Here is a 23,789-nt window from a genome sequence, read left to right as displayed (position 1 = left end):
CTTTTAGGGGGTTACTAATAAGAGAATTATGAGACTATGGACAACTAAGTTACCAACTAAAATCAGAGTGTTCATGTGGATGGCCATTCAGAACAGGCTTGAAACTAGGGTTAACTTGAAGAAAAAGGAATGGAAAGGTAGCAAGAATTGTTGTCTGTGTGGGGTAGAGGAAATTGGGTTCTGTTTCAAAGAATCCTTAGGCTGAGATAGAACTCCTAGCAAGTATGCAGGATGTGTTTGAAAAACCAGGCTGTCCGATATTCAGATGAAAAAATTACAAGGATGAAGAAGTGTTTGCTAAACTTTTGGATGAATACTGAAGATATGGAGAGAATGAAGGGGTCATATAGGTTAGTTTTCTGTGCTTACGGAGATTGAAGGGGTCCTATAGCCTATATATTTGTTTTCCTATGCTGATAGAGAACTTTGCGTTGGTTTCTTTGTCAGGTCAAGAGCTGGTGTAGCTAGCTCCTCACTAGTTTCTTTTGGTTTTTGCTTTGGCCTTGTTTAGTTTCGACTCAAAAACTTTTCGTCACATCATATCAAATGTTTGAACACGCATTAAATATAGATTAAAAAATAATAAACTATATAGTGTGCATATATTTTGCGAGATGAATCTTTTAAGTCTAATTAGTCTATGTTTAGACACTAATCGCTATAATTACAAATGTACTACAGTACCTAAAAACTTTTGTTTCAAGAACTAAACAAGGCCAAGCTGGAACCCATAGCAAGATTTGGAACTCCGTATCTCTTAGCATTTTATAAAAGCTAGGTTTCTCGTCCAAAAAAAAAACATACATATATTAAGACATATACATATCCCTCTTAGGCCTAGACTTCTATACAAGCTATTACCCAGCCAACAAACTTCCTAGTGTCAAACTTATTTCACACCAACAGAAAATGGCAGTTGCAATTGGTGACAGTCTGATAGTCTGTATCAGGTCATATGGCTTGATAAATCTACACAAATATATATAATCACTAATGAATCTGTTGTCCAGCCTTGCAGATTTGCACAAAGGTAAAACTATAGCCACCTCATAAGTCATACAAGCTCAGTGGAAACAGGTCAACAGCAACAGTGGATAACACCGGATCAAATGACATTGGCCAATCTACAAGATTGCAAGCCCAGAGCAAATGACACTGGTCAATCTACAAGATTCAAGCTAGAAACTCAGAGACAGAAACATCATGCCACAAGGTTAGTTCTATCTTTGGCCCGTAAATAACCAGCAAGAATGAGCTTATAAAGTCCACGTCTGCAACTTTAAAACATACAGGCAATTGTGAGTCAGCAGATTTAAGCTACAAATCTTTCATTGGAATCTTGGTCTTTTAGAAGGACCTTGATCAATGATAGGGTCAAGTTGAGGCGGTGCCTCTGATGCTGCCACATCATCCGGTGCTTTCTCTTGTTCTGCTGATGGTGGGACATAGCCCTCGGGATAAGGTGGAGGTGGAGGAGCAGCCCCTATCTGAAAAAGAAAATGTGTTAGTTTTATTAAAAATATAATTAACCAACAAAGGAAGACACACTGCAGGTCAATGGGATCAACAGTCACAAGTTAGCGGAGGACGAATTGACACAGCATTTAGCCCCTGATCCAAATAACATGTTAAGTTAGCCAGCGCAGAGAAAAAAATCATATTACCTTCCGTTTCAAGGATGACAGGATATGATCAATTCGTTTGAGTTCCTTCAGGTCGATTGCTTCCTTTTGGGTCTTTGATTCAGAGGCTACTGCATCAGACTCAGTTTCCACTGCAATGTACAGACAGACATTCCTAGTGTCACCTTTGTTTCTTCTGAGTACGAAGAAGTTCAACAGAGAATCCGGAAGCAGCTACCTCAAAGCTGAAGCAACATGTGATTTATGAATACACACAGCAACTTTTTTCATGCATGTGATCTTTTATGCAACACCATAAAGCATTACCAAAGGCTCAAGATAAAAGGAAACTTTCCATCAAAACTAAGTTGCATCTGCTATTTTGTATCAGTTATGAGCTCCAGTGGCCAAGCCACAAGGAATTATTAAAGAAAATGGATAGGCCAAGTAATAATCAGGCAAATATATCAAAGTTAATAGTTCAGAGACTAAACACATTCTTGAAAAAACATAAATTATATGTGCATTTTTGTACCAACAGAAGTCAAGTATAGCACGCTCTACTACGATAGATTCAAAAACCTGTATCAAACTTCCACAAGGAAAAGAAACAAGTACAACATGTTATCCACCTCAACCTCAAATGAAACATTATACCATGACAGAACCCATGATCCATGTGCTGCTAATATATGCATAAGTTGCTGCTAGTTTCTAAGCACACCACCAAAAGAAAAGAACGGAACTATAGACACACCTATCTAAGTGTTCACAACCAGTAGACGCATACTGCCAGCATTCACTGTGTCATGCCCATTATTCTAACCAGCGATAACAAGAATTACAGAACTACTGATTCATGTACTAGATTGTCTAAAGTTGATGAGTTCAGAGAGTTTAAGTGGTATTGTCAAATCAAACATTGAAATTAATACACGATTAGAAGGCTAACAGCCAAAAAATCAAGGAAAATGAAAAGAAAACACACTTGACTCAGTAACAAGGAATTCACAGGTTCCTGTGGCGAGTTAGCTGGTGTCATCCTAGTTGGTGGCAACAGCACAGCGAGTCCTGCTCTAGTCATGCTAGCAAGTTAGCTGATGCTGTTCTTTAGTTTCAGATGCTGTGTGGCCTTTTAAAGTCATGTACTTGAAGTCTACATGTTTCGTGGTGGTGGTTCCTAACTTCCTATGGTGATCTCACACAGCCCTAGCTGGAGTTTTCATGTGGTATGCTGTGGTGGTAACTAGGTGGAACTTTTAAATTTTGTTGTGATTTAGGAATAAAATTCAGGTATGCCCCCCTGTTGGAAAGAAAAAAGGAACTGACAGTCACAGGTGATAGGTAACCTATTTTTCGTTGGCAAACGAGATTGTAAGCCATTATTACAAAGAGAATTAAGTCAGAGGTTTAAATTTGGGCATCTGTAACTAATCCAACACTGCTTTCTTCAGTTTGAGAATGACAATTTTTTTGTAAGCAGTTTAATGATTTTGCAATTTAAGTGAGTTCTTCTACAAATCAGAATATCCAATGCTTTAAAGATAGTCACATGTTCTTATACATAAAGTTTATACATAAAGTTTATACAGTCTTCCACATGATAAATCCATCACAGGTTAGTGGTGCAGGTTTGATTCAACAGGTAAACTATAGCAAGCCATGAAGAAGTATACCAGTTGATTGTTTCAAAGGAGTATCTCACTAGAAATTAAACACAAAGTTTGGCCAAATATGTAATCTCAATGGAGCTTAAGACATGGAATTCTTTAATCAGGACTCATGTACCACCATGGTGATAAGACACCTTACACTCAATCATGTGAGAAACAAGTAAACAGAAAATAAATGTACAAAATTGGTAGCCGCATGGATCATACCGTTTCCAATCTTCTCCAACTTTGAGCATGCTATGGTAAAGGCTTTTGATATATGATGCATAGTCCTACTCTGCAATATTACAAGAACAGTTCAAGTAAAACTCACTACAAGCCTACGACCAAAAATACACAATCACATTGTACATCCCAATTAAAATGTTCAAAGAATGAAAGGCTAAACTAACCCCAAAAAAATGTGGGCAAAACATTTTCATCGCATTGACAATCATAAAAATGTAAAACCTAGAACCCCATTGCAAAATATAAGAAAAAGAGGCGAGGATATACTATGCGTGAGGCAAAGACATTGCAGAGCTGTGGCGCCTGGTAGATGGAGCCGTCAAGGATGTAGTAGGCGAGCATAGGGTTTGATTTCTCGGGGCTCTCCCGCTTCTGCTTCCGGATCACAAACAGGTGCGGCTCCATCACTTCGCTCAGAAGGTACTCCATCCCGGTCATCTTCCTGCGCTCAAAAACACCACACGGATCGAATACCAATACCAAACCAAAAATTCAGACGAACTGGTGAGAGATGGGGAGCCAAGCTAGTGCTGTACGTCAGGTGAGACATGTCGAGGGGGTGGATTTGGCGCGAACGGAGGGACTCGTTGTTGCAGGTGATGTCGTAGAAGGGGGAGAGCGCGAAGTAGTCGAAGACGAGGTTGCGATCGAGCGGGTAGGTGTCCAGCCACAGCTGGTCGCGGAAGCAAATCCCCGTCATGTCCGTGCCCGGCGGGGGCGGGAGCGCCCCCGCGCCGTCGGGGCCCGGCGGGGGCAGCGGCGTCGCCGACATCGCCGTGCGGGAAGCGCTGTACTAGACGTCGGCCCACCAAATCGAACGGAAGAGTGGGCGCAGGCGGCGCTGCCGAAACGCCGAAACCAGCGAATATACCTCAGGTCCGGGTTCACCCTGCCCCCAAAATTTTCACGGACTAGCTCGTCCCACCTTGGACGAGCGCTGCTTCGTGCGGGGATGGATCGCAGGTCCCTGCGGCGTCGCGGGGGGGCAGAGAGCCAAGGGCGGCGTCGCGGGGAGCGGAGAGCCGAGGACGGCGGTGCGCGGGGCCGAGGGCTTAGGGCGACAGTGCGGGAGGCGTGCGGCGGCAGGCCGAGGAGCGAGGGTAGTGGCGCGGGAAGCTGAGGTGGTTCGTGTGGCGGCGTGCGGGGCGAAGAATGAGGACGGCGGCGCTGGGGTCTGATCCCGCGAGATGCGAGTGACGGGGAAGAGAAATAGAAGGAAAGAGGGAAAAAGAAGAGTAAAATAGAAACCCGGTCCCTAAACTTCTCATGATCCATAAACTTTCAAAGTATAAATGTCCGTGCGTTGCCACGGAAACACATACCGAGATAACATATATATGTGTGTTATACTGATGCCTAAAATGGATAATGCAATCTTGATGTTTCAATCAACACATGTTTTAAAATATAATGTACAATTAAGAATCTAATCTTTCAATAGTTCAACCAGGAGAACATGCAAAGCATGGACACCAAACTTGTAGCTGGTCAACAATCAAAGATGATCTAGAGGATTTTCAAGTTCAAGATACAACGTCTGGCTTCTTGCAACTGAAGCATGCAAATGGCTCAAGCTGTAGTTAGAAGTATCCTGCATATAAGTTGTTTGTTAATTTTTAAGTTAAAGTACTATTGATATCTTGAAAAAAAATGTATCAACGTGTGATACATTACCTCTTGAAAGGTCCTTGTTTGGTTTTGGTAATTGAGTGACAATTTAGGTGGACTAATAGTGTTTATGTGAGATACACAGGAGACTAGTCCACAGGTAATGATGTGATGATGGAGGAGCTCATTGCACATGAGACATGACATGGAGTCATGTGACCAAGGTGGAGAAGATCAAGATGAGGCTTGGCTTGATGGACCGGTTGCAAGAGTGAAGGGCAAGTCGGAGGCTTTGAAGCGAGGGACCGCGTGTGACGGTGAAGCTTGAGCAAGACTTGGCGCCGATGGACCGAGGCAACGGTGAAGAGCAAGTGAGGTCAAGATCGATGAACCAATACGGTCACGTGATGATATGAAGTGGATCATATCATTTGGTGATTGGTTGGTGCATGTGTTGCATCAACATTGGAGGAGATGGAATGGAAAGCGCAAGGCAAAGGTATAACCTAGGGCTTTTCCATTTCACCGGTCATAGGTGTAGAGAAGTATATGACCGGATTTAGGATAGATGGCCGTACTATCAAGAGGGGCAAACTTGTTTGCATATCGGTCATCTAGTGCCACTTGAGCGATCTAACTTTGCATACGTGTTAGGATCGAGTGGCGTGGCAAGTTTGAGAGGCTAACACCTTTGGGAAAATGTTTGTGAAAATGCTAACACACATGCACATGGTGGTGTACACTTGGTGGTGTTGGCACATTTACAAAGGAGGTGGAGTTCCTAGGGTTGAGAGGAGTGTGGGTTCGGCGCTTTTGAGAAAAATAAGTGTATATTTTCTATTGCGCCGGTGGGAATTTTGGAGAAGTCGCGGGAGTGTTTCTCAGTAGGAAACACTCACCGGACGCTCTGTGCGGAGGCACCGGACGCTGGCCTTTAGCGTCCGGTGTGCTGTCGGGTACAGAAGAGTGCACCGGACGCACCGGAGTGAGTCCGGTGCTCAGCGTCCGGTGTGAGGGGTTTTTGCAACCCTCTCTGCGCACGAGTCCGGTGAGCACCGGACCGTCCGGTGCCTAGCGTCCGGTGAGGTCGCGAGTTTGACAAACTCTCTGCGCACGAGTCCGGTGAGCACCGGACCGTCCGGTGCCCATCGTCCGGTGGTGCTGTGCAGGCGCACGTGCGAAGTAGCCGTTGGCGGCAACGGTCGACTTCAAACGGCTAGTGACACGTGGCGGTCAGCTGAGCACCGGACGCTGGGTGTTGAGCGTCCGGTGGCTCCTTGAGAGCGTCCGGTGCTCACGTGTTTTGCCCAGTGAAGGGGCAACGGCTAGTTTAGCCCTTGGGGCTATAAATAGAAGTGGTGGCCGGCCTTGGCTGGCGCTGAGCACCCTTGGGACTTAGTGTCCATGCTTGGGGAGTGCTAGTGAAGCCTCTAACTCACATATACTTGATAGTGATCATCCGATTGTGTGAGTGAGCGATTCTAGTGCGTTGCATTGAGAGATTGCATCGAGTGGCACTAGGTGTTCGTGTTGCAAGCCGGTGGTGCTTGTTACTCTTGGAGGTTGCCACCTCCTAGACGGCTTGGTGGCTTGTGACTCCGTCGAAGCACGCAAGGAGATTGTGCGGTGCTCCGGAGAAGAGATTGTGAGGGGTACGGTGCTCACCCCGCGGGGATCGCGAAGAGCAACTCTAGTTGAGCGAGACGTGAAGAGCAACAAGTGGTCCGGCCGGGTCAAGTGCTAGAGCTTGTGGTAAGCACTCCACGTGGGAGAGTGTGACTTGCGGGTCACCACTAGCAAGAGGACCGGCGGCAACCTTGGAGCTTGTCTCAACGGGGACGTAGCTTGGTGGCAACCAAGTGAACCTCGGGAGAAAATCATCGTGTCAACATTGTTCTTCCCGTTGGTTTGCAAGTCCCTAACACAAGCTTGTTTTTACATTCATATATTTGTGCTTGTGTAGTTGCTCTTGTAATTAGTTAGCTTGTGTAGCTTGCTAGTTACCTTCTTGCTTGTGTAGATAGAAGTAGTTCCCCTTTCGTGACTAATTTGGTTTGTGTAATCTTGTTAGTCACATTGCTTAGTTTGTGTAGCTAAGTAAGTTGCGCTCTCTAATTTGGCATTAGTTGCCTTGTTATTGAGCTTGCTAGTGAGCTTAGGAGCTTTGTGCTTTTTGCTTACTAGTTGTGTAGGAGCTCCTCAGTTTGCAAAGTACTAGTTGCATAGGTTTGTGTGACCTTGCTCCTAGAATTGGTTAGGTGAGCTCTTGCTAAGGTAGCACCTTGTTTGCTTGTTTAGAATCGTTTACAAGGTGCTAGAGAACTTAGATAGAGGGGTGTAGTCTTGGCTAGACCGATAGTTTTAATTCCGCACTTGTTTCGGTTAGCCGGCGTGTTAAAATTTTAGAAAGGACTATTCACCCCCCTCTAGTCCGCCATCTCGACCCTTCACCTCTTTCATGGAGTTAAAACCTCTTTATATACAATATTCTTTGTGAATATATCTTTTGTCAGTTTCTTCTTCCCCTTCCCTTTTTCTTTTCCCTTATTCACGTCCTTCTCAGCAGTCGGCATAGCTAGGATTTTAATGTTTGATCTTGCTATAGCTCTTGGTAGCGCCACATATAATTGGCCGTGCGAGAATACTGGTTCCGACAAGTATACCCCGACATTAGGGATAGTCTGTCCTTGTGCCTTATTAATGGTCATCGCAAAGCTGAGCCGAATAGGGAATTGTTTTCGCTTAAATTGGAATGGGAACATCTCATCGTCCGACGGGCATAAGGGTATGCGAGGCAGAAAAACCCGCTTTCCAGTGTGCTCTCCCAACACAATTTCTGCATCTATGGTATTCTTTTGGAACCCCCGTATGATAACTCTGGTGCCATTACAAAGTCCATTCGCAGGGTCAATGTTCCTAAGCAATATGACCGGACAACCGATCTTCAGCTTCAACACATGTGGAGGTAGACCATTGGGTGTCAAAGTATTGAGGAATTCCTCGGGGTAGTAGTTGTGTGGATCATCTACTGCACAGTCAAAGCTATGGTACACCATCTCATCTCCGAGGAAACGACCTATCATCTTCATATTAATCATATCAACACAGTCATTCCGTGTAGATAAGATCGCTCGAGAGGTGATATAATCTTTGCTTGACATATTCACATTGAGATCAGGGAATATGCAGTCAATTAGAGTATCAAGATCACTATCTTTCCCAGTGTGCGGTATGCATATATCATGAGGAAGATGGATTTCATCATCAACAGTCGTCTCCTCAGATCCTCCATCGACACGCAACAAGTATTCCGCAAACCATGGGTCCCTCTTTGCCCTCATGTTGCGCATCAGTTTTAGATGCCGCATGGAATCCCAAAGGTACGACATCCGTAGCGAGGCACCAACTATCTGAGCCCTCGATCCTCTCCGAACAACGGGAAGAACCTGTCTAAAATCTCCACCGAACACGATGGTCTTCCCTCCAAACGGCAACTCTGGTCGGTCCATTACATCACGGAGACTGTTGTCTAGCGCCTTGATAGCCTGCCTTTTTGTCATGCTAGCCTCATCCCAAATAATGAGAGATGATGCTTGAAGCAGCTTGGTGGTACCACTTTGTTTTGTGAAGGTGCAGAAGGCCCCATTATCAATGGTGAGGGGAATCTTGAAACGCGAGTGAGCGGTTCTACCACCAGGCATTATTGAGGCTGCGACACCAGATATAGCTGTTGCCACAACAATCTTTTTCTGACTACGTACAGTAGCAGTAAGTGCTCTGTACAGATAAGTCTTTCCGGTCCCGCCTGGACCATCCACAAAGAAGAGACCCCCGTGTTTGGTATCAACTGACGACATAATCTCATCGTATGCAGCCCGTTGCTCCTCATTAAGTGTGTCTAACATAGCCACATCATCCTCGTTAGCCACAATGCTTGCCTCCTCAAAAATCTCTCTAGGAATATCACGAGAGGCGTCATATGTGTTGTCAATACCAGGAAGTGGGTACATCTTTATATCCTTCTGCATTGACTGTAGCAATTTTTGAATATCTATGAGGACCATCTGCTCTACCATGAAGGTGGACTGATTGTTGCGCTTATAGTCCTCTGACATTGCCTCCTTGTGTTTCTCCCACAGTCCAAACACATCGCTGGGCTCACAAAATACCAATATTGTTGCAAAGAGCCTTCGCAGTGCATATGGCATCATCCATCCAGTTGCCTCAGTGAGACTCTCGTTTAGCCTGTTGTCCTCTTCAATTAAGCCCCTTCTTTCTGCAGCTTCACGGAAGGTCGGTAGGATTTTACCATCCACGGTCCTTAGACACTCAAAGGAGGTTGCACCTGCCACGTGGTTTAGGAGAACTCTAAGATAGTAACGCTCCCCCTCACCTGGATTGGCAGACACGATTCTTCCAATCTGTCGTAATGTATCACGACGTACCCTATTTTGCCAAACTTTGCCATGTGCTTGCCATGTATAAAACTCGGGGAAGTCTCGATACAATATACCTCGAGCGGTTTCAGCTATCCTATTCTTCTCGAAGTATGCTGTAAGCATTGACTTGTCAGCACCTGGACGATCAAGCACTCGTCGAATCCCTTGGCGCCGGTGAAATGACACCATGTGCATGTCTGGAAGATGTAGCTGTAGGGACAAAACAGAAGGGTATCTATCACTCAAATCAAACCCATATATCCTCCACAATGCTTCTGGGGGGTTACCCATCTAGCATCCCTATACTGTTTGATCTCATCAACATTAGTTTCACTATCCTCCTTGACAGCCTCTCTCATAGCCATATATGCCCGATCATGACCCTTGTAAATAAACTTAAACAGATATTTGACCGCCTTGATGCTTCCACATGCCTCAACATTGATGTGGCAGTTGAACAGATGAAGGAGATATGGGTTGTAAGGCACGACCCATCTGTTGTCAAGCTCGTGTCCACGAACTTTTTCTTTTTGACCATCTTCACGCCGTTTATAAACTGGATATGAATCCTTGCCTTGTACTGTGACATCACAAAAAGGTCTAGGGTAACGGTTCTTGCAGGAATCATGACCCTTTGTGCATGGACAATTGCGATTAAGCACTCCGCAAGGGCCATGCATCATATGTTTGGTAACCATCTTGTACAAGACTGGGTACTTCTTCTTGTTCGGGAGCTCAGCTGAGATGAGACGATCATACTGCTCTGGGCACGTGATCTTGTACTTCCTATCCATGATTAGTAAAAAATGTGCATGCGGCAGACCCCTTTTTTGAAATTCCACAACATAAACGTGTGCTCACACCTTTCCAAGGATATCCTTTTTTAGTAGCCTATCCTTTAGCTCTTGTAGTTTTGCTCTAAAGACTCGAACAACAAGATCTGGACGATCCTGTGGTGTCTGGCCAGGGTAGAGTTCATGCTTGATCTCATCCCAGTTTGGGTTACATGTCATAGTGAGGAAGATGTCCGGTTTACCAAACCTCCGTACCAGAGCCATGGCATCCATGTACCGACGCCTCATGTCACGTGGGCCTCCAATAAACGATGAAGGCATTACCGTCCGCTTTCCAACAGCTTCTGCTCTGCCTTCACCTGCATGTAGGCTATCAACCAATCCTTGGTAGAGGTCTGCCCTAATATCATCTTGATGGTTGCGTATATAATCTAATCGAGAACTCTCGATCTTGATGTATGTGTCAACTGCAAACTGCTGGAAAAGACGCTTGCCATACAGTATGGGATTAAATATTCCTAGGCGCATGTGAAACTTGTAGCAATAGTAGTCACGCACAGACACACATAATCTACCAGGGGAGTCTACAAAAAATAGCCATGAATTAGAGTAGTTTGTAAAATAACCACTAAGGTACATGTATGTGAAGTATGTAAGTAAGAAGAATAACATACCTGTTTCTTCTTCTAACCCACTACGAGCCTTCTGTAGGGCACGATACTCGATGACTTCTTCCATACTAATTCCTTTCTTTGGAATATCCATGTGCCACCCAAGCTCACCCTTAGGAAAGAATAGAGGGTATGAAAGAGCATCGTAACATCCATGATATGAGCGGATGCCGTGTCTACTTCTATCTTTCCCATGTAGGACAACACTATTTTGGAACTGACCAAGGAGTTCGCTTCCCTCGATCCAAACAGTAGCCACCTCTGAAGTTGATGGCACATTGTATGTTCTCTGGTCTAGCCTCTGGTCAAGGTTTAGCATGACATGGTAGTCCTCAAGGTGGTCAGTTTGGCCCACACTTCTAAGATGTTGTGAGTATGGGTTGTCACGAAGGATGGCCACCAGCCTCTCAATGACTTTCTTATCCTTTTGGCACTTCTCTTCACGACATCGTTGATAACGGTGCTCAAGGCTTGGATCATCATCGTAGAAGTAAAGCTCAAGATGTCTTGCCTCCTTACCATCTTCTCTACCAAATGACCTTATGTTGTGATAGATTTGTCCGTGTGCACGAAAAGTGTATATGCCACTGTTTTTCATGCTTGCAGTAGCGCTATCGAGGCGACAATATAGAGAAGTGAAAGAGAAATGTCCATTGAAAAACCTAATGCTATTACGAAAGTGCCTAGCATCTGCATCGTTACTTGACCAAAGCCTCATCAGCTCATTAGGTACATTCGGTTCATTGAGCTCGATCTTCCCGCTGCGACAACAAAACCCAGGTGATTCATGCTCAAACCTTTTCGCATTGCAGTGGTCACAATTTGCGATAGGTTTTAGCATATGGGTATCAGTAGGCATGTTACTATACACCTCGTCACATTGGTTAGGTACTTTAGGGATAGACGCCGTATCTTCCTCAAGGTCATTGTCTTGGACATCGTCATCATCTTCCTCATCTGAAATAACATTTAAAGACACAATAGTTTAGATGAAGCAATGGAAGATTTGATTTCTATTTGGTCTTTTGCACACATACCATGCCCAGCAAACAGGTATCCCTCATCCTCTTCAAATATATCTCCCTCATCATCATCTATGGTTGTCAAAGATACATGAATTAGTAGAACTATGGGTAAAAATAAACAAAGGAGTTCAAATAGTTTATAGATTGTTAGAAAACAATATAAATTACCACTATCATCAAATAGTGGTGTCATCAGTGTGTCTGGCCTAGGATGAAGGCTAGGCCCTATCCTTTCTGATAAGGGCATGTTGGTCACAACTGATTGAGGCAAGGGTGTGTTAACATCCACTTGCCCTTCAGCCATGCATTCACAATCATCAAACAATGGTGTCATCAGTGTGGATGATGTAGCTGATGTAGCTTGAATGTTGGGTCCTACATTTTCTGTTAATCATGAAATGACCAAGGATCATTAGGTTAATATGTTATATAGGTCACCTAGGGATAACAAGGCATTCATATTTACCGTTGTTGGTCACAGCTGAATGAGGCAAGAGTGTGTTAACATCCACGTTAACATCCACTTGGTCTTCAACTATGCAGTCACCATCTTTATTAGATGTCCTTGTGTTCGAACCAATACGACGCTCAAACCTCGTGTTATGATAGGTCAATAATGCATGTCTTTGCCCAGATGGAATATGTGATCTACGTGTCATATGTTCAGGTACTAACTCATCACATCCTTCATCCTCGACCATATGAGGTGGAGAAATATAAAGAGGTGTTGCACTGGACTCTGGGATAACCCAATCACTGGATTTTGTCATGGATCCATGAGCTCCAGATGTGCCCGTAGTGGGCCACACAAGCACAGGAGTAAATAATGGGTTCTCCATGGCGATAGACTCTGGGTGCAGGGTGTGCTTTCGTAGTTCTTTGAATTTTTTCTTAGACAGTTTCAATGCCTCCTTACGCTTGGGTTCACTATTGTATAGCCTTTGGCGCTCGCGCCTTGCTTCTCTTTGTTCAGGAGTCATATTTTTGTACCATTCACTCTTGTAGTTACTTTGTGATGTACTTTTTGTACCAATAGTACTATCCTTCTCTATAGTCTTCATTTCTAGCTCATCTATCAACAAAATCATATAAATACATTTATTAGCTATATTGTGTCATATCATTGCACAACATCATTTTCAGAGACCTAAAATATTTCAACATCTTTAATTACATGGTAATTGAGTGGACATGTTCTCATCAACTATATTGTTGGTATAATAGGAATCATTCCTATGGAGCCAATCATCTGTTTCACCAGGATCAACGTTTTCCTTATTTGATGCAGCATCGTCATCTACAAAATTTTACACATTATATATATTTATAAAAAATAAATGTCAATTTATCATGCCATGACAATAGTTAGGATTTCACATATTACAATTTGTAGTTACAAGAACATGTTGGTTTTTTCTCTGATGGTATTTTTCACGACGCCTCTTGTTAATTGCATCCTTTTGTTCACGCCATCGAGCTCTATCCCTTTCTCTCTTATGTTCTTTAGCATCAGCTGCAGTTAATTTAATAGTAATATAAGTTACCATACACAAGTACATGCTATATAATATTTGACACGATGTTATATTACCTTCTTTGGCAGCGTTAGTCTTGTCTCCCAATGGTGCACGAGAATTATTATCCATTATATGAATCTATAATAAAAATATTGGAATAATTAATATTATTTGCAATTAGCAATTAAGAGCTAGCAGTTAGTAGAAATGGTAGAAAAAAATAGAAACCAACAACCACTAATTCCAGAGTGAAATCACTTCATAGGATAGAATACAACGTAAAAAAATGGGATTTTCACCATATATACTGGTTTGAAAGTAACACTAAAAACACTACATTGGAAAATATTTGCTCGCACCCAATGAAGATATTTGGCTGCATGAGGATATGTTACATGGCACTTGCTTCAGGTTGTAATCAAATTTTCCTTTATATTAGATTCTCTTTCCCTTCAGTTTAGACTATCAGTTATTCATTAATCTTTGCTCGGAGGTTTCAAAATAAATTTGTTCCATATATGAATATTCAAGTTTGCTACTTATTATTGACAAAATTAGGAGTAAAATATTATACACATGGTGTTACCTTCCGGCAACAGGAGAATATTAGTCTATTTGAGTTTGAGAAGAGAAATATATAGAAGTAGCAGGTCTGAGAATAATCAGGATTGATCTCATATAGGGACTTACAATAAACTGCAAAGCTGCACAGTCTACGTGTTCCTTCAGAAATAAATTGGAACATGTCACCTCGATTAATTATTATATTATTGTTCACATAAAAAGTGGTCATTAGCCTTCACAATTTAAGTAAGCAACTTCCACTTCCAGCTTTGTGTCCTGACTGACTTACTGACAGAAGAAACCTCCATTGAGCAACTTACCGTGGGCTTGAATTTCTAACAGTATTTCTATTATCCCACCAAAACTCAAGTGCCTGTGTTTTTGCATGCTGTGCCTAATAGTGTACAGTACATGCTAAATTGACTCAAACAGTCCTATTGCTTATGTGTCAAAATAGAGGCTACAAGTGCTTGATTCTTTGTGTTTGGTTTTTTGAAGGACGTGCAAAGTGAAGCAATCCTGATGTTAGGCCCAATATATGGATTTTGCAATGGCAAAAGAATTACTGATTCACTTAAACCCGTACTCTGTAGTTACATATGTAAACATTTACCTAGCTTGACAGACGACAACAGCTTGTTTGGTATGCTCGTCCAGTAGCGTATTTCCTCTGAAATCGGTTGAAAACAAAATGCTCAACCTCCTTTTCTGCGAATAGGGAAGGTAAGTGGTTTTAGCTTTCCATCATCCAGCGATAGTTCATATTCAGTGAGAACAATTTGAAAATTGTACTGCGTATACATACCAGAAAGTTATCCGTGGATCGATCAAATAGTGATCTGTGCTTAATGGACCAACTATGTCAACAGTTAAGGTTGAATTCTCACAGACAAAACTATCTGTTGTGGCTAGTTGTTTCTTCTTCTTCTTATAAAAAATCTTTGCAAATTTCTGCATAGAAAACCAAAAGTTACTGATCTTCACTATGTGTATGATCAGTAAGCCACACAATGTAAGGAAACTAAAGGAATCACAACTAAGCATCATATTATGAGTACACACAAGCACTTTGTTTGATAATATGGTCTATATTGGAATATCTTTAATCTGTCACATGAAAAAGGAAACATAGAAAAACCATGTTGTTTCCCCTGGTGTTGAAGGCCATCTGATAAGATCATATGCAGAAAGGCGTGTATACCAAACAAAATTACAAGGAATCAAATCTCCTTTTTGCTACCATCCTGGAAGTTCAGATCTCTAAAAAAAGTGCTAACTGCTCAGACAATCCTTGAATTAGCAGGATACTACTATATAGGCTTAACAATTAACATACATGCTAACAATGTCTGCTTATCCTAAATTAGCAGTAGGCTTAATAATATAGGCTTAACATACATACTACTAATATTTTTTTAGGAATTAGCAATAGGCTTATCCTGATTTAGCAGGAGACTTAAGAATATAGGCTTATCATGGATACGGCCAATGTGTGCCTATCATAAATTAGCATAAAATAAATTAGCAAGAGACTTAAGAATATAGGCTTATCATAAAATAAATATGGAATCCCGGAGTAGCAAGCCCCAACCTGCCAACTGCTCAGGATAGAGCCTACTGCTACTTGCAGGCAACATAAGCTCATCAAGTCTGAGATATACGTACAAGATTAATAAAATAAAAAAACTATGATCAATATCAGTCGGAAAGAAATTTAACAAAGTTAATCTTGACTCAATGTTAGAGGTAAGAAATTCACAGACAAGAAATTTAGCCAAACATTCCAAAAAAATATAAGGGATCTGAGAATACAGCAACAAGCTGCTCCTCCTCAGGGAGAAAGCCACCAAGACTAACTGAATCCCAAAACTCACTGAATTCTCGTTGGTGACTGGGAATACGTAAAGCATGTTTAAGGAATTAAGCGGTGTAGTTGATTAATCAATAACTGAGGCTGATTAAGATAGTGTGCAAACGTGATATGTAATCTGAAAATTTCAGCAACATAACACAACAGCAAGCAAGCAGAGGCAAGCAATGTGAGTCATCGCACATATCAATCCATACATAGTGAGTAGACATATGCATACCATATGGAGAAACATAGAAAATAAGAAGAGGAAAAAGATCGATGAGCCTACCAGCTCTGGAGGGTCGATCCAAGGGAAGCCAGATGGCCTAAGTCGGGGGCGAGTTGCTGCTGCCGGGTTAGGCAGTGGCCGCGCTGTTGCTGCAGCGGTGGCGCGGCCGTTGCGCGCGGCGGCCGGAGGTCGCAGGTGGGCCGCAGCCAGCAAAGGGCGCAACGACGATGGGAGCGCCGAAGGCCGCAGGCGGGGTCAAAAACAGCAGAGGGCGGAGGGGTCGCGGATTCGCGTCGCTGCTAGTGGAGCAGCGCCTGGAGGCGATGCCTGAAGACGTGGCGAGTGCGTCGGCGGAGTAGCGCTGCAGCGTCGGCGTCGAGCGGCGGCGGCGGCGGCCCTAACCCTGGCAGCGATGTTGATGAGCGTGGGCAGCGTCGGGCGGGCGGCGGCAATAGCGCCGGGGAGCTGACGGAAGCTACAGCCTCGGCGTCATATGGTCGGGGCTCCAGGATAAGAGCGTGGTACCGTCGCTGCCGATTGGGAGCTGAGTGGCACCGCCGTTGCCCATTGGATTGGAACCGCCGCTGTTGATTGGGAAGGAAGGATGGGCAAACCGGCGCTGATTGGGGAGGTTGCTATGCCTTGGATCGATGACGTGGTGGGACCGTAGGAGTGAGGAGGTTTCGGGAACAGGAACCGGTGGAAGTGGAGACACCTTCGTAAAGCGACACGGCAAAGGGAGCGCCGGGCGGTCACGCGAGCGAGCGAGCGAGCGTGCGAAGCCGGTTCAACGATTCCCTTTTCAATTTTTTAGTTGTAGATAGATAGAGATGTTATTCATGTGCTTAAAGTCTATTGGCGTCTCAAATCAACTCGCTATGAGTTTTGTCCATGCCAAACGCGCATGGATATAAGCACAAACTCTTCCATGTTATTGGCAGCTCGCGTAGTGAAAATCAGAGGCCATAGGTTCATGGACATACTGATGTCGCAAAAAAATTTAGGCTGATGAACTGATGCCTACCGGCTGGACTGATGACCTGCCTGGCAGCGCCTAAAACATGAGATTGGCAAACAACAACATTTCACTGATTCTTCACCATCTTTTTAGATGAATATGACAAAAATGAATAGCAAATTATTGTGCACTTAAATTCCCAGCCGAAAAGCTCATTTTGGAGATAGATATTGTCTTAATCCAGTATTTAACAACCGTCACATATTATAGTAACAGAGGTAAATTCTTTACGCAATGCATACATAGAAGATCTGGAGGTAAAATCTATCATTTCAGTCACTACACAATATCAGGATATCCATCCCCTTCCACTTGGGTTGCTCTTTTGGAAGACTTAGAGGTAGATGGCTTTGCCTTCCTTGAAGATGCGGAGTTAGATGCTTTCATCTTCTTGGTTATTGCAGGCCTGCCTGCAACTGTGCTTGTATTCAGTGGAGTTAGCCTTTGCACATGCCGGTTAGATATGATAAAAGCTGGATCTATTAGAGGACTTGGGGTTGTGACAATGAGGTCTCTATAGTTTCCTATTACAAGGATAAAATATAGTTAGTGAAGGATTCTTGTCAATTATAGAGAGCAATAAATGTACGAATTAGAAATCAGACCTCTCCAAGCATTTGAGAAAGCATTGTGGTGCTATCTTGTGCCATGTCTACAAAAGCTATTGGTTGAGTGCTCGAGATGTTTAGTGGGTCTAGTGTCTCATTTCCAGTGACTTGCTCAATACGGACTTCATATGTAGGCACTTCATTAGCAGCTGCTCTCATTGCCCGTTCTTCTGCCTCTTGCTAAAGACCACTTGATTCACCTTCAGTGCATTTGAATTGGTGCATAGTCTTGTTCTGCAAATTAGTATAGAAAACTAGGATCTTTTCACCAACCTTCGTAGGCTCGTACTGCACTTTAGGAAGCTCAGCCATTTCATTAGCTACAATGTCATCCCAATTAATCCTAGCAGGAGTGTTAACATGCTTAAAGTACACTATGAAGTGTTTAACCTTGTGCACAATATCAACCATGGCATTGGTGTCTTGGTCTTTAAGGAGGATTCTAAGGCCATCCAGGAAGGGCAGCTCACGTAACAACCAGTGAAACCTAATACTGTCTTCTTTTTTTTAACCTAATTGCTGCACAAAATCATCAAACCATAGAAGGGACCAAGTCTCTGTCTCCAACTCATCAAAAAAATCAATCTTTTCATCCACATAGCTTCTCAGATTACCACTGCCAACAAAAATTCCACCATGGTGAACCTCTACAGCGAAACACCGTCACCTACATTGCCGAAACAAAAACATCACAGAAATAATCGATCAATAAGTCCACGATGACAATAAGTCCATAACATGGTAGATGCATAATAGTAGATCACTATATTTAGATCATGGAATCCGATTATAAACAACTATATTTAGATCGGCACTCTCCACAAAGTAACAATCCGCATGCACAATAGTAGATCACTATATTTAGATCATGGAATCTGATTTTAGACAACTATATTTAGATCAGCGCTCCCCATAGAGTAACAATCCGATGAAGAGCAACTTCAACAGCTTGGCTATTCTTGTTGTGGAGGCTATTTTAGAATTTGCATAGCAAAAAGTAGACTCCAACAGATGTGCTATCTAGTTTTGTAAAATAGAAAGTTGGCTATTCCTTGATTTTCGCTGGCCATATATAGCCCACAACTGACACAAGCTATATGATTTTGTAAAATAACAAAGCTGTTGTGGGTCTCTTCTTTTTAAAGAACTTTTCTATTTTGCAACATGACTAAACAATGAAATTTGGCTACTAAGTTTAGCCAAGCTCTTGGAGTTACTCTTAGATCACTATATTTAGATCATAGAATCTGATTTTAGATCACTATATAGATCATGCGGTCTAGTCAAGATGAGTTTTTAGATGGCGAGAAGCTTATAGTAAACCGGTGCAGGGTGCCCTTTCCACCGCAATAGCACCTGCATGGTGATCCGTGAAGCTTCCCAACTTGCTGTCATGAGGTAGCCGTCGCGCGCAATGAAGAAGGCAGTGTCCGGATGCGTGATCGTGTCTAGAGGAACCGCGCCACTGCGAGGAATAGCACGATCATGTCCAGGGTACCGAGGCGGCGTGAGGAATACGAAGGGTGTATGATTAGAAGTGAATCGACTATTCAAGTCAGGGGCCTAATTGGATTACGGCAAAGGGCTTTGGCTGCTAATGGATCTTTAACGAGCTGATTTGAGACCAAATAGAGTTTAAACACGGGAATGACATATTTTAAAAGTTTATGGACCGGAGTAACACCCCATGGAAAGTTTAAGGACCGGATTTGTATTTTACTCGAGAAAAAAAATACCATAAAGTTGTTTATTTGTCTAAAAGAACATAACCGAAAGTTCGCTGAGCTGAGCTGAAAATTCTATTTTAAGAGGCTTTTACATGTATATTATTTAAAAAAGTTGAGTTCTCACATATACTACTGCTCTAAATTTTTTTGTCCTCCATATCACCTTTGTTAGATTTGGCTCTAAAGGTGTCAAACTACGGGTATAAAAAATAAAAAATGCCTGCAGTGTAACACTGTTAGACCCAACTATGATAGAAGTGGTGTAAAGGGCAAAAAAACTATAGCACCTTTGAGAACTCAACTTTTTAAATGATCTATGAGTAATTACCAACTTTTATAATGACATACGAGCTTTATATTTTTTTTGAAAACTTCTAACTATGGTTTTAATGAAGTTTTTATAGATTGCATTGAAGACGTAGTTTGCATTGAATATCATTTCTAAACCAAACGCAAGACAAGGATGACCCTATCCTCCTATGCAGTCCACTTGGATTATGTACCTCAGTTCATCGAGGCTTTGGTAGCCGAGTCCGATAAGTAATGAAATCTGCGTTCTCAAAAAATAACGAAAGACCTCAAAAGTGAGACATGATTGTTAGGCTATCTTCAGTGAAGGTTTCATGACCCAGTTTCTAACACATCTATATTTTAAAATAGTGTAGAAGAGTTTCATCTCCATAAAACTCTCTGTACTCTAATAAAACTTTTATCACATCTCTTTTCATTAATATAGTGTCATATCAACATATTTAATGTCTATAAATCTCTAATAAAATACCATTGAGACTAGTCTTATGTCCTACCATGTCTCTGAATCAACACTATCTCGCTTGGTGGTGATTCCGCCAAATTTATTTTCTTTTCTTTCTTTTTGTTCATGTATACACAGAAGTTGGTGTCAAAGCCGAACCGTGACTCTATGAGTGATGGGTATTACAGTTCTTTTTTTTTTCTAATTTGATACTCTCTCCATTTTAAATTATAAGTTACTTTATTTTTTAGTATATCTATTTTATTATGCATCTATTCATCTAAATATAATAATATATCTAGATATATAGTAAACTAATGAACAAAAATGTCAGAGTGATTTATAATTTAGAATAGAGCAACTATTAATTTTGACTATTTGACTGAATCTTAATTTGTGAAAATAGTGAATATCTCCTTTTCCTTACCCAAAACGTATTTTTTCGAGGGATTGCCCAAAACGTTTTTGAAAGCGGGATTGCACTGTCAGTTGCGGTGGACAGATAAAAACGTGGCGTGGCGTAGCTGGTTTTCCCTAGCTTCGTGCCTTGGTACTTGGTACTAAAGCATGGGCATGCAGGAAATCAAATTTTCTGGATGTACACTTTATTTTAGTAAATGTAGGCCTTCTTTAGTTCGTAAAAATTTTCAAGATTTCCCGTCACATCGAATCTTTGGTCGCATATATGGAGCATTAAATATAGACGAAAATAAAAACTAACTGCACAGTTTACCTGTAATTTGTGAGATGAATCTTTTGACCCTAGTTACTCCGTGATTGGATAATATTTGTCAAATAAAAACGAAATGCTACAGTAGCCAAAAACAAAAAAATTTGCGAACTAAACAAGGCTTTATTTTGGTTGCCAAAAAAAAAAACAGAGCTTATCCATGTCACCGGCCATAGCCTTGCTACCATCTTCTCTATTTCTAGCGAGCCTCCCCCATCCTAACCTGGGCCGATCGTCCTTGCCGCCGCTAGCTCCCCTGTCCATCAACCATTCCCACCCCTAGCCTATCTGCCTCCCCAAAGCTCCTTTCCTTCTAAACTCGCCGAGGTTTGGGAAGAAGGAAGAGAGCTCGCTGAAACCCTAATTAGGAGGAGGAGGAGGGGCCTACCTAGTGACAGATATAGAGACAGATCCACCATTGCTGTCATCCGATTTGGTGGCGCCACCACTGCTGAAAGTCCAAGTTTGGTTTTGGTAATTGATGACACCGAGTTGCTAATGCCATTGTGTTTAAGTGATTTGAGTTAGGCACAGCAACACATGTGATAAAGGAGAAATGTGACATGGAGTGGTGGACACATGATCACAAAGAGATAAATCATGAAGTGGAGATCATGGTGATAGACAAGGAGTAAAGTGATCAAGGCAAAGGTATAAACATAGGGATCTGTTTTTGCCGGTCTAAGTTGAGTAGAGAAGTGATCGACCGGATTTAGGATAGATAGCTGACTATCAAAAGAGAAAATCATGATCATCTCTCGAATCAAGTGCTACTAGGTCAACATCTTGAGCATATGCATTAGGATCTAGTAAAGTGCTAACCTAACTTCTTTGATGAAAATGTCTGTGAAATGCTAACATACATGCACAATGGTGGTGGACACTTGGTGGAGTTAGCACATTTGCAAAGGAGGTGGAGTTCTTAGGGAAGAGAGGGGTTTAGGTTCCTCTCTCCCTCCCGCCGAGCTTGCTCGACGGGATTCGACGCTTTCGGGAAACTAAAATGTTTATATTTTCCATTGCACCAGAGGAAGTTTTCGAACAATCGCGCAAGCGAGAAACACTCGTCGAATGTCGGGTCAAACAACATCGGACGCTGGACCCACGTTTGACGCATGCAGCGTAGTGTGGCGCGACTCGAACTATGTGTCGGAGCATTCGATACTCGCACTATAGCAGTAGGGTTTCGTCTGTGAACTCATCGGACGCTGAGGGTGCGTCCGATGCCCCTTCGTCGGACGCGTACGATGGCTCTACAAGTTTGTAGACCTCTCTGAGTAGCGAGCGGTGTGAGGTGGCATGTCCGATGCATGGTATTGACGCGTCCAACGCATGCACCAAAAGTTTGTTAATGTTCCAGTGACAGTTAGAGATTAACGATCCATGTTTCAAGAGAGACACGTGGCAGCGATCTAACTAGTGAGGCAGGCAAGCATCGGACGCTCAATCGCGTCCAACGGGGTGGCATCGGAGCGTTCGACGCCCCCGTAGAAAGCCCTAACGGCTAGTTGTCAGGCTGACCTCTTTAAATAGAAGGTGGTCGGCCTTGGGGGCTTCTCTCTTGCACCTTCAAACACTTGAGACATACTTTGACCTAGAGAACACTCTCTTGAAAGGTCCAAATGGCTAGAGGGGGGGTGAATAGCCTATTTTAAAATTCTACAAACTTCAACTAGACAAGTTGATTAGTAAAACAAAAGGCGAAGCTATTCTAGCACTAGCACGACTAAGCTATGCGAGCCACCTACACAAGTCTAGCAAGAAAGCTAAACACAAGTTACAACAAGAAAGCACAACTACAAACTTGCTACACTCCTAAACAAGCTAAGCAACTAGCAAGATATACAAGAAAGTAAAGGAGTGGAGAGTGATTGTTATACCAACGTTGTAGAGTAGAGATATATCCAATCAATCACTCACAATCACAAGAGACTCCTCGGCAAGAGATGACACAAGATTTTTTACCGAGGTTCACTTGCTTCCCGGCAAGCTAGTCCTCGTTGTGGCGATACACCCACTTGATGGATCACGAGCTAATTGGCAATCCAAAGCCAAACCCTCAGCGGGTGCCGCACATCCACTCACAAGATGGGGATGCTCCAAGCCACGAGCAATCCACTAGAGTAGCCAATTGCGATCTCCCGCGGGGAAGGCTCAAGAACCCCTCACAAATCACTTGGTGAGGCTCGAAACAATCTCCAATCACGAGCTCAACACCACCGCTGCTCCAAGCCGTCTAGGGCGTCGGGAAACACCCAAGAGTAACAAGAAATCCGCAGCAAACTCAAGAATCAAGTGCCACTAAATGCAACTCTCAAAGCAATGCACTTGAATCTCACTCAATCTCACTAGGATGAGCAATCAAGCAAGGAGATGAGTGGAGGGAGTATTCTCTAGCTCAATGTATGACTCAAGTATTCAAAATGTGCAAGAGTTCACCTCCCAAAGCCGGCCACCAACTATTTATAAGCCCCTCAAGAAAACTAGCCGTTGGTTGTTTTCACTGGGCTGTAAACGGGGGCACCGGACGCTACTATGTGAGCACCGGACGCTCGACACCCTGCGTCCGGTGCACTAGAGTTGGCCACGTGTCCTCTTTGAATCTCGCGTGTCAGATCCTAACGGCTACCTGCAATACACCGGACGCTCTGCAAGTCCACACCGGACGGTCCGGTGCTCACCGGACTCGTGCGCAGAGAGGGTGTCAAACTCGCGACCTCACCGGACGCT

The 23,789-nt window shown here is 43.0% G+C and overlaps 2 protein-coding genes and 2 long non-coding RNA genes across 6 annotated transcripts; all 4 read right to left on the bottom strand.

Annotated features, from left to right (window-relative positions):
- Window positions 961-4,733, bottom strand: LOC8080033 (mediator of RNA polymerase II transcription subunit 6). The gene is made up of 5 exons (XM_002436664.2): window positions 4,060-4,733; window positions 3,791-3,965; window positions 3,503-3,572; window positions 1,665-1,774; window positions 961-1,487 (listed from the first exon to the last, which is right to left on the bottom strand). The coding sequence occupies exons 1-5, from the start codon at window positions 4,293-4,295 to the stop codon at window positions 1,329-1,331; spliced, it is 750 nt and encodes a 249-aa protein (XP_002436709.1). The 5' UTR covers window positions 4,296-4,733; the 3' UTR covers window positions 961-1,328.
- On the bottom strand, window positions 7,588-11,129 carry LOC110431071. Its single transcript, XM_021449764.1, has 5 exons — window positions 11,039-11,129; window positions 10,607-10,882; window positions 9,858-10,150; window positions 9,645-9,780; window positions 7,588-9,524 (listed from the first exon to the last, which is right to left on the bottom strand). Exons 1-5 carry the CDS (start codon window positions 11,127-11,129, stop codon window positions 7,588-7,590), a joined length of 2,733 nt encoding a protein of 910 aa, XP_021305439.1.
- On the bottom strand, window positions 11,761-12,134 carry LOC8080032. The gene is made up of 2 exons (XR_002448220.1): window positions 12,073-12,134; window positions 11,761-11,992 (listed from the first exon to the last, which is right to left on the bottom strand). It is a non-coding gene; the product is annotated as an uncharacterized LOC8080032 (long non-coding RNA).
- Window positions 13,137-16,934, bottom strand: LOC110430855. Of its 3 annotated transcripts, XR_002448244.1 has the most exons (6): window positions 16,283-16,930; window positions 14,947-15,092; window positions 14,755-14,849; window positions 13,652-13,715; window positions 13,445-13,573; window positions 13,137-13,357 (listed from the first exon to the last, which is right to left on the bottom strand). It is a non-coding gene; the product is annotated as an uncharacterized LOC110430855 (long non-coding RNA). The 3 variants fall into 3 exon arrangements; XR_002448245.1 differs by having other exon boundaries at window positions 13,137-13,573; window positions 14,947-15,119; window positions 16,283-16,934; XR_002448243.1 differs by having other exon boundaries at window positions 13,137-13,573; window positions 16,283-16,927.

This window comes from Sorghum bicolor, chromosome 10, assembly GCF_000003195.3.
Source record: "Sorghum bicolor cultivar BTx623 chromosome 10, Sorghum_bicolor_NCBIv3, whole genome shotgun sequence".
Classification (NCBI taxonomy): Eukaryota; Viridiplantae; Streptophyta; class Magnoliopsida; order Poales; family Poaceae; genus Sorghum; species Sorghum bicolor.
This window is presented reverse-complemented; position numbering and strand designations above follow the sequence as displayed.